The sequence below is a fragment of the Amblyomma mixtum genome, chromosome 4 (genome assembly GCF_055824585.1).
Source record: "Amblyomma mixtum isolate Tamu chromosome 4, ASM5582458v1, whole genome shotgun sequence".
NCBI lineage: Eukaryota > Metazoa > Arthropoda > Arachnida > Ixodida > Ixodidae > Amblyomma > Amblyomma mixtum.
In genome coordinates this window covers 106,664,476-106,675,243 of record NC_143015.1, presented here as the reverse complement: position 1 = coordinate 106,675,243, position 10,768 = coordinate 106,664,476, and the positions used below count along the sequence as shown (strand labels likewise).

The 10,768-nt window shown below is 50.4% G+C and overlaps 1 protein-coding gene across 3 annotated transcripts; it reads right to left on the bottom strand.

The window, feature by feature from the left end:
* Window positions 1–2,863: 2,863 nt before the first annotated feature.
* LOC149347730 (uncharacterized) lies at window positions 2,864–10,547 on the bottom strand. 3 transcript variants are annotated; one of them, XM_089587399.1, is made up of 4 exons: window positions 10,526–10,547; window positions 4,873–5,016; window positions 4,552–4,767; window positions 2,864–4,434 (listed from the first exon to the last, which is right to left on the bottom strand). In XM_089587399.1, the coding sequence occupies exons 1-4, from the start codon at window positions 10,545–10,547 to the stop codon at window positions 2,888–2,890; spliced, it is 1,929 nt and encodes a 642-aa protein (XP_089443525.1). In that variant the 3' UTR covers window positions 2,864–2,887. The 3 variants fall into 3 exon arrangements, with proteins under 3 accessions (XP_089443525.1, XP_089443523.1, XP_089443524.1); XM_089587397.1 differs by lacking the exon at window positions 10,526–10,547 and adding an exon at window positions 8,651–8,781 and having other exon boundaries at window positions 2,864–4,455; window positions 4,564–5,026; XM_089587398.1 differs by lacking the exon at window positions 10,526–10,547 and adding an exon at window positions 8,651–8,781 and having other exon boundaries at window positions 2,864–4,681; window positions 4,799–5,026.
* Window positions 10,548–10,768: the final 221 nt, after the last annotated feature.

Here is a 10,768-nt window from a genome sequence, read left to right as displayed (position 1 = left end):
CGCCGCTCGCCGGCAGAACACCCACGCATGTACAGAATTCGCGGCATTTCGTCCAACTTGTCTCGAACCTTACCGTGGAGGAAGACGAAAGCCTAGTCTCGTTTGACGTGGTGTCGTTATTTACCTGCGTACCGGTTCCCCTTGCTGTGTCCGTTGCTCGCCGCGCACTCGAAAACGACCAAACGCTGCACGAGAGAACTCCGCTCAACGTCGATGAGGTATGTCGCCTTCTCGACCACTGTCTGCGCAGTACCTTTTTCACCTACAACGGAGAATTTTTCAGGCAAACAACCGGAACTGCTATGGGGGCATCGATTTCAGTCACAGTGGCTCACCTAACCATGGAAGACGTCGAAAGCCGGGCCCTCTCCTCCTTTAATTCCAAGCCAAAGTTATTCCTCCGTTATGTAGACGACTGCTTTTGTGTGGTGAAAACCTCAGAGATAGAAAACCTCCAGAGTCATCTAAATTCAATTGAACCGGCCATACAATTTACTGTTGAACATGAACAGCAGGGCAGCCTGCCTTTTCTGGATGTCCTACTTACAAGGCACGACAAAGGCCTGCGGTTCTCGGTGCACAGGAAGCCAACCCACACAGGACGGTACCTACATTTCGATTCGAACCATCCCATCCCGCACAAAGCATCTGTTGTTACATCATTACTGAAGAGATCCGACTCCATATGTTCCTCACGTGAAGAAAAAAGGAAGGAGAAGAACCGAGTCATTTCTGACCTCCAAAAGAACGGCTACCCAAGCTCATTCACACGGCGCATTATCAGGAAACAAGAAAGGCAAAAAAAAATGCGATCTATTATTTCCTCTGACGCATGCCAGAAGCGGAAATGCATTTGCATCCCCTACGTGAGAGGCGTGAGCGAGACGCTGGCTCGCATTCTCGGAAAAGAAGGGGTGCTGGCAACGCACAAACCAACCAGCACTATCGGTCGCCTTCTCCCCCGCTCAAAAAACCGGCAGCCCAGAGAAAAGGCCCAGGGCGTCGTGTACAAAATTCCGTGTTCCGTCTGCCCGGCGTCATACATAGGGGAAACGAAGAACTTCGCGGAAAGGATGAGCCAACACAGAGCGGACGTCCGTCACATGAATCGTCAACGCAGCGCCGTGGCCGAACACTGTGAAGGGTGTGACCACCCAATTGACTTCGACAGCACCATTGTATTGGAAACGGAAGCTAACCCACGCAGGAGGCTTCTACTCGAGTCGTGGCACATTCAGCAAACACGAGAGAATGTTAATCGTTCCCTGGGGTCTCTCCCCTCATCCTATGTCCATGGGCTGCGGCCATTGACCCGGAGGTCCTTCACGCAGGGACTTAAAAAGCCAAGCTGCGCTCGCCCGTAGACACACCATGAAGAAGGGGCCGAGCCGGTCCCGAAACGTCGTGTTCTTCCTGTATTTTACTTGGTTGGCGTCACTTACCTTCTCCTAACATTAAATTTCCCAACCAGACAGACTTCTGTCGAATGTTTTCTTTTGAGTCTACACGTGTTTATATTTGTGTAAGTCATTTTCTCCAACGGTTCATTATAGCTCGCCTCAGATTCAGTTTTATTTCGGTGGCACCTTTTCAAACACGCTGTGCGTATCATCAACACTTTCTTTCTCCTTTTTACTTACGGATAACGCCCTGCTAGCCGTTAAAAATCTACACTGAACTGCCGTAAGGGTGCAGATGCAGACTCTGGGGCCGGGTACCAGACACTACCCGGTTGGTTGGCTCGCCCCGATTCATAACAACCCGTGTAAGTATCTGTTGTAATACCGTCACTAACACTTCTCTAATGCTAAAACCGATTGAAAGATAAGAAATGTAAACAACCACTAATGGCTAGATGTCACTGAGTGAGAATATGAAACGAATACTATGTACATCTGTATAGAAATCAATCCGTCAGGCCCTTAGATAACTTTTGGAACTATTTAAAAAGACTTAACTGGAAAAGGTGGCCACTGGCCGAAATTTTCGACAAGGTAAAAATATTAGTAGCATTGCTCTGAGCCACATTTTAGACAAAGCAGAGTTGATAAACGTCTGTGTACAGACATGTCACGCTACGTGACAAAATTTCAGGCATTAAAAATTATTCTTATTTCTTTCCTGTGAAAAGATTTTGTTATGCATTAAGGCGTCGCAATATTGTTGGAAGATGTGATGATAATTTTACTAAATTTAAGTAGCCTGAAATGTCTCTGTTATCACGTGTCGTTCACCCATAACGTTCACTACCGTGCACATGTTTTTTGTTCCAATAATTCTTCATCTGTTTACTTGATTACAGCTCTAGTAACGCTTTTTTTTTCTTCTCATCGCCGCGATGTGTGTAGATGTTCATTTTAATTCGTAAATTATTGTCATTGCTTCCGCCGCTATAACGCATCATTCACGAATAACGAGCCATACTCCACCAGGCTTACATGTTCCCAACTTGCCTTTTTAAACCGCTATTTTTGTGCTTGTGATCTTGTGCGTGTGTTCTTTGTAGTCGCACATACATTCCTGACGAGGTTGGTAGATGCTAACTTTCTAAACTACTTTTGATTATTACTTTCTGTGTTGCATCAAGTTACAGTCACTGCCATTCGTGAAGTGCGAGAAAGCACAACGAAACGGTGTTTAGTTAGAGAAAGTATGGAGTCATAACAAAAAGTGCAACATCATTTTCTTTTATTCGTCTCACGAGCTTTGAGACCTCGGCTGTCGGTGGAGCGCAGGTCCTCATCTTCGCATTTTTGTCTAAACTTCGACGCTGTCCTGGCAGGAGCTGAACCATTCAGTTTCGTTTTGTCCATGGGGCCGGAATAAATATTATTTTCACTTCCTCCAGAGCTTCACTCGAGATCCTGTCTGGTTGGGTGGCCACACTTTACTTCTTCTTAGCGGGAGTGAGGATCTTGACGTGCGGAACTCCGGCGCCGTGTCCATAGGCCAGGCCGCCTCCGAGACCTCCGAGACCTCCACCAGATACCAGAGTCCTGTAGTGAACGCCGTGTCCCACAAGACCAGCGTGAGTAGCTCCGAGACCCGTGCCAGCGACAACAGTAGCTGGAGCCGTGGCGTGGTGCACCAGGGCTGGGGCAGTGGAATAAGCTGCGTAGCCAGTTCCAAGACCTCCAAGGCCGTAGCTGACTGCCGGAGCACCGGCCGTGGTGTAGCTACTAACTGCAGGAGCGCTGTAGGAAACGGTGCGGAACTGACTCAGGGCTGGGGCAGCGATGGTGTGGCCGAGGCCAATTCCTGCGCCGTACATAGACACGGGCGCAGCGTAGGCAGCGGTGCGATACGCCACGGCTGGCGCGGCAGCAACGCTGAAAGCAGGAGTGCCGACGCTGTGGCTGAGTGTGTGGCCGAACCCGAGTCCCGCGCCGTACGTTGCCAATGGAGCCTGCAGTGCAGCGGTGCGGTACGATGTTGTGTACGCAGGTCCTGTAGCGTAGCTGAGAGCGGCTGGCCTGACGGCTGTGACAGCAGGACCAGTGGCGTAGCTAACGGTAGGCCTTACGGCGGTGACGGCAGGAGCCGTGGTATAGCTAAGGGCAGGAGCAGCCGCGAAGCTGACAGCGGGCCTGACGGCTGCGATGGATGGGCCAGTGGTGTAGCTCACAGCGGGCCTGACAGCGGTGGCATAACTCACTGCAGGCCTGACAGCGACAGCAGGTGCGGCATGGTGAACCGTTGTCACGGCGGGAGACGTGTAGCTGACAGCCGGCCTCACAGCGGCGTAGCCAGGGGAGTAAAGGGACTGCCCGAAAGTGGTACCAAGTCCAAGGCCGGTTCCAAACGTTGCGACGGGAGCTTGAAGTGCAGCTGTGCGATAGGCAGTGGTGAAAGCAGGTCCGGTGGAGTAGCTAACAGCGGGCCTGACAGCGACCGCAGGCGCAGCGGCGACACTGACCGTAGCTGGCCTGAAGGACGTGACAGCGGGTGCCGTGGCGTAGCTGATAGCAGGTCTGACGGCGGCAACAGCGGGAGCAGCGTAGCTAACAGTTGGGCGCACAGCAGTCAGAGCAGCTCCGGTGGTATAGCTAACAGCAGGCGCCCGAACAGCGGCGACGGCTGGGCTACCAAAGCCGAAGGCTGGGGTGGAATAGCTCAGGCGACCAACCGTGGAGTAGGCCGGAGCAGCCAGAGCTTGTCCGACAGTGTGTCCGAAGCCGAGGCCTGCGCCGAAGGTGGCGACCGGTGCGCCAACGGCAGCGGTGCGGTAGGCAACAGCCGGGCTCTGGTGGAAGGTCGTCGTCACGGCGGGTGCGGCGTAGCTTACAGCGGGCCTAACTGCTACAGCAGGAGCTGCCTGGTGGACGGTGGTCACGGCCGGAGCTGCGTAGCTTACAGCCGGAGCTGCAGAGACAAGAGGTGCCGAGTAGGACACCCGGCGAACCTGGGACACAGCCGGGGCCGCCAGCGTACTGCCTACGCCGTAGCGGAGGCCGCTACCGTATCCAAGAAGTCCGGTGCTGTATCCGGTGCCGTATCCGGTGCCGTATCCGGTGCCGTATCCGGTTCCGTATCCGGTTCCGTATCCGGTGCCGTATCCAGAGCCGTAGCGCAGTCCGCCGCCGTATCCGAGAAGCCCGGTACCGTAGCCGAGTCCCGTTCCGTATGCCAGTCCGCTTCCGAGACCGGCGCCGTACCCTCCTCGGTAGGTTACTGCTGGCGCCTGTTGGACAACTGTGGTCACAGCGGGAGCTGCGGCGACGACTCTCTGGCCGAGGCCGTATCCGAGCCGGGTGACAGCGGGGGCCGCTTGGACAACGCCGGCTGACAGTGCCGGAGCTGCCGAGTAAGCCGCCCTGACGGCTGTCACAGCAGGAGCACTGTGGACGAGGCTCGTGGTGTAGGCCGGTGCACCGGCAGAGATGGCGTAGGCCGGTCGCAGGGTAGCGGCTGCCGCAGTGTGGTGAAGGCTGGCAACTCCAGGAGCCCCGTGGAGGACACTGCCGGATCCCCCACGAAGGAATCCGGCGAAGGCGTTAGAGAGCAAGCCTAAGAGGACTGTCAGTGCCTGGGCGACAGGGAAAAGGCATATCGTTAGCAGGCCAGATTGTCTCTAGTTCATTAAACATCACTGAATTGAGGGTGTACTTGTAAGCGCATATAGAAGCTGAGATATCGATCTGAGTAGAATTGATCTTATATTTAGGCTGAAGCTGAAGGATATCAAAAAACTCTCAGTGGCTGTCTTTTTGTTACGTTAATCCCTACATCACGGTTTGTGGTTCATTTCCGCTACTCTTTGATATAATACGGATATGCTGTTACAGGTGTGCATGATGCATCTAGAAACATGGTAGAGCAACCACTCTGGGTTCTAGACCTTCAGCTGCTAGCCGAAGCAAGTTATCAAACTTCCAATCGTTAGGAACAGGACGAAAAATGAGTCCTCCGCCAAGCGTTGTTGCAATATTTCCGTTTGCTGAAGCGTTTCAATAATCACAAAACACCTGGTTTCGGACCCGACATGTTACTTGTCATTCGGGCGCGGACATAAGGAATGACATTTACACTACCTTTATTCTGTGGTTTTATCATTGCAAACTAAAAATGAATATCCAAGATGTGAAGCGTGTTTTTTTTTGGTATGTACTAATTTTCTTCCCTCTAAACTACGGCAAGCTTTCCTAGAACAAAGTAACAAACTAAATAAAAAAAGAGCATTAAGAGGTTTAATGAGTTCAGATGGCACATTTTTCTCAGCTAATGAGATTTCATTGTGCAGATTGGCAAACATCTGAGAAGAGCACACGTTACAATTACACCTGAAGACATGCAAATGCATTTTATTTTCTCCATGCATTCCGCTGGGGAAGGGAAGTGTACACAAGATCGATGCCGCCATCTTTTTAACTGTCTAGGTTAGGACACTCGTTGGGACTCGTGGTCAAAGTGACGTGGTTGTTATTATAATAGCCAATGCGCCTAATTTTTTCCCTACCGCAAAGAGTTCAATGTCACCCCGAAAAGAAGCCATAAAGTGCAATCCTTCGCGCTTCCCTTAAAATGTAAGTTTAACGAAATCGTTGCTTCACAAATACCTCGATTCAAAAGGCATGGTTGGTATATACTGTAACGTAGACAGGACTGGCAGAGCTCACAGTTTCAGCAAAGTTCAGCGCACAGCAGAGAACTCACAAGATGGCTGACTCGCTGAACGAACCACACACACACTTCGTCTTCGTCGACCGACACACGCACACTTCGACTTCATCGTCGGCGCGCTCCCATGAGCACGCGCCAATATTTTCCTCGAAAATCAAGTCTTTCACTAGAAACTGAAGCGTAGAAACTGAAGCATGTCATCAAATCATTGAGGCTTCTGCAAAGTTTACATTTTGGATACGTTTGATCGGATTCAGGATTCTTCAGAGCAGTGTTTTTTTTTTCCATTTCACTCCCGTATGCCATTGGATTCGTCGTTAGTCTTCTGCCACCCCCAACAGGTGCTTGACTAATCACCGCGGGGAATGAAAGCTCAGGAATTTGGTAATTAATAGCACCGTCGTTACTGAACAGCTTTGGAAAGCCTGAGCCACATATCTCATCTTTCCGTGCAGCACTGCACCGATTAACATTCATAGTGATGGTTCAACAGCGCAAACACACACAGACCAAGAAGGAGACAACACACACACAGCGCTGTGTGTGTGTTGTCTCCTTCTTGATCTGTGTGTGTTTGCGCTGTTGAACCATCACTATGAATCGACACCAACTAGCCCAATCTGCAGTTCTTCTACCGATTAACATACCTACACTGATACCTTGAATTAACTGCGTCATGCGTAACCTGCGTATTGACCACGGATAGCTTGATGACATCCCCCCCTCCCCCAAAAAAAATTCGCCGCTCACTAAAGTGCTCTAACCACTTGCACACGGTGCATCAGCATTTAACTGTTCGCCATGCAGTAGAATACTTTGCCAGAATAGACAAAGTACATCCGCTACGTCGTAAGACACTGCATGCACTTTCTTTGAGAAACGCACCTGCCGAATGCACTGTGAGGCACATACCGGGTGTGTCACCTGATATTGTCCAGCGATTCTTAAAAAAATGTTTTTTGAGTTAGAAGACCACTTTTGCGGCATAGCATTGTCAGCGTTCTAGCGCATCAGAATACAGCTAAGACGTACTAACTAGTTCAGTGGGTAGCTAGTAATTAATGGTTACTTTTTACTAAAACTGTTAGTGTCGTTATTTATTTAGGAGTGTATATCACATTCTAAGTAATGTCCATATAAGTTTTTAGAACCTCGAAAACGCAGTTATCGTCGAAGCAGTTGCCGAACAATTTTAACTCACATCGCGCCAAGATACATGCACTTTAGAACATCTTGCTTGCCAAGCAACCCTCCCAGTGCACCAAACTCGCCCAAATAGCCGAAATAAGCCGCCGCGGTGGCTCAGTGGTTATGGCGCTCAGTTGCTGACCCTAAAGACGCGGGCTCGATCCCGGCCGCAGCAGCCGAATTTCGATGGATGCGAAATTCTAGAGGCCCGTGTGCTGTGCGATGTCAGTGCACGTTAAAGAACCCCAGGTGGTCGAAATTTCCGGAACTTTTCACTACGGCGTCCCTCATAGCCTGAGTCGCTTTGGGACGTTAGACCCCCATAAACCATAAGCCCATTAGACGGAATTTGTTGCGTAACAGCGCCGACTGCGTTTTCGAAATTATAAAACCATATATCATATTACTTACTTTGGGCTACACGCCTCTTAGTCATTAAGGTGCCTAACAGGAAGAGTTGAAGAGATAACTCTTAAATATTACGTACCCAGTCCAGTAGTTATCATAGCTGTATTCTGATGTGCCACCCTGTGAAATGGCTATGCCGAAAAAATCGTTCTAACTCAAAAAGCCCATTTTTAAAATTACCAAACATCTTAGCAAAAACACTCGATAAACCTTAAATCTTGTTAGCCTATCAAGGTTCTGACTGCGACAACAGGATGCGAATTTTAGTAGTAGTCATTACTGAAATTTCATTTTTCAACAAAAATTACAATTCTAACCTTTGTATTATGCATATCGATAGCATGTCCTTGCAATATTTTTAAATATTTTAGCGGCAGACAAATCTCAGCAGGACTGCTGCTCTCATTGACTCCCAGTTGCTACAACGTAGTCGTCAATAGGTCTTCTTGATCCTGAGCATGATTACTTAGCCAACTTTGTGTACTTCCTGCTACGGTCCGGCCTTAGGACATGATTAATTATTTACCTTTCACATACTTATCTGCAATGCACATTCGAGCTGGACCTCTTTCCACCCGCTGTGACCTCGGGGCACAAAGCGCACAGTCCGCAAGACCCGGAAAGCCCTCCTTCAGCCTCCATTGGGTGCACTTAGAATTTTCCGCAGGTCCCACACACGCCGTCTCATCCGTCTGACTAACGGACTCGCCAGCGGCGGCGACGTTGCAGTCTCATCTCGTCGTGCTTATTAAACATGTGAAAAGGCACTACTGCTCTAAGCCAAAACCGCGAAAGCCCACCCCTTCCCCTCTGTTTACCGCAGCTCTCAGCTTCCCATCGCTCTACTCGAAACCGGTCATCAAGGTCCTCTGCGGCCATTCGATTCCTGTATAGCTTCTAGGAGGCCATAGGTGCGCATAAACACCATACTCACGAGAAGCTGCATCTTGGTCTTCGTTTTCGATGGCTCAAAACGCGTGGGATATACAAGTCCTCGAAGGTGAAATGAAAAAAAGTCCGGGCAGTGGTAGTGGAGGCTGTTGCGGTGGTGGTCGCTGCTCCTCTTAGAGGGAACAGATGTCTTTGAATGCGCGTCCTCGAAGCTCCGTTTGCGTGGACGTCGGGCTTATATACCCCCGTCGCGCTCGGGAAGGACCCGAGTGACGTGTGGAGGCGTCCTCGCGTCTTCCGACACACTTTCTCGCACTACAGCTCTTCGCCTTGCCGCCGGACACGTGCATCCTCCTCGTCGATGCTCCCCTGCGTGTGTATGTGTGCGTCTTTCTGGAAAGAAGACGAACTGCGGCGTATTGTAGAACCCTCTTTCCAGTAGCGAGATAAGGAATCGCTCGTAGCGGGGACTGCGTTATGCGAATGTATGTGCGCCCGTATGTGCGTGCGGGCGTGAGTGTGTGTACGCTTCTATGGTAATTGACCACCCCACGCCACCGGCATAGGCCTGCAGCCACAAAAATTGAAAGAGCGTGAGAGAGAAAGAGAGTGGAAGACGAGGAGAGAGTGCGCATTTCAACGCGCGTCGAATTCCGCAGGCTTATAACCGGACGTTCGGGGAGAAGGGCGACAGAGCGGCCGACCGACTCAGCGCCAGACCCGAAGGCAGAAGAGGCGTACGGTTTTTTTTCTCCCGAAGAGCGCGAGGAACCATCGCGAGTTGGTCGTGAATGTATGACCCACCGGGCGCCCGTTGCGTTATCGCGCGTTTGTGGTTTGCGTTAAGGGAATGGCTCTCGGATCTCTTATCCGCGTTCACGCAACGCTGCCTCCCATCTCGACGGTGTACAGACAAACGTAGCCGCCTTTGGCGGAAGGGGTAGGGGTTGGGGGTGTCGTCGGGCGAGCAAGGTCGTGCTCGTTGTTTGATCGGATTTTGCCCGACTCATTTACACAATGGCGCTCCGCGGAAGAGTGTACTGTTACGCAGCAGACAACCAACGGACGTGTCTTGCATAGGAATGCGACGACTTGACTCATCGGTAACGGAGCGGTCGCCCAGGCATGAGCCCTTAAGCGCGGGCTTTCGCAGGCGATTTGGCTGACGCCCTGATAAATGTGTCGCTGAGTAAGCCTCTGGAAGTTGTTCCCAGAAATGCGCAACGTATTCTGAAGGTCGTTGTGGTCAGTTTAGCTCGCATCGCGCAACACATGGACCGATTCTATGTTTGGATGTTGCCTTGGGCGTATGTGACCCGTACGATCGTTCTTCTTCGAAGTGGAAGCAATGGCAAGTTGCCAGTATGCAAGTAGCCGCCTGGGAAACTCTGTACAGCATAACGGGACTGGCAGGAAGCTACCTGTCTTAGAATGCAGCGTGGGCTTCCATCTGTGTCGAAGATAACGGCTTTGAAAGAATTGACCTTGGCCATGGCAAGAATATTGGACCGCGTCTGCTTGGGCTTGGGCTGCTTTCGTACTTGTGCTTCGATATACCATTCATTCTCTTAGCCGGAAGTATAGCGTCATAAAATAAATGCTTAGAATCTCATGAAGGCTGTCACAGAAATGCTCCATGTGCAACCGAGGCCTTTGACTGCATCAACTTCCCTGCCGTACACACTAAAGGATCCACATTCGCTTTGTCACTCATTGCGTGTCCGTCGCCATTCCTGTCAATTCACAGCTGGGGCTGTCCTCAATAAAGACGCCACAAATAAGATTTAACCGAAAAGTCTCATTATTTCGTTTATACTGAGACATACTGACCCAGCTCAATCGAGCACGTCCTCCCAGTAATGTAAGTGAAAACAGGTGCCGAGGCTCAGCAGCTGAACGCCAAGCCTGAATCCAGAACCTGGCAGTTGGACAAAATACATCTTTTTAGCAAAGCCCATCAAGGGAATTGTGATGAAAGCGGGAAAGTGGACAATGCGCAGATATTTTAAGCGAGAAAACAAATTAAAAGATGATTCTCTCCTCATCTAAGAATGGCTTTCTGGCATTGTTTCCAAAATGGATAGATATGGGTGTAGATAAGGTACTTTACATCAACGGTAGATGCCAGCGGATTCTGCAAAAGCAAGTAATGAAATTAGTG

Bases quoted from the DNA above. Each gene is read 5' to 3' on its own strand.
- LOC149347730 (XM_089587397.1), bottom strand. The intron at 4,456-4,563 runs GCTCTGGATACG...TTGGATACGGTA, and splicing joins CGGCGGCGGACTGCGCTACG to GCGGCCTCCGCTACGGCGTA.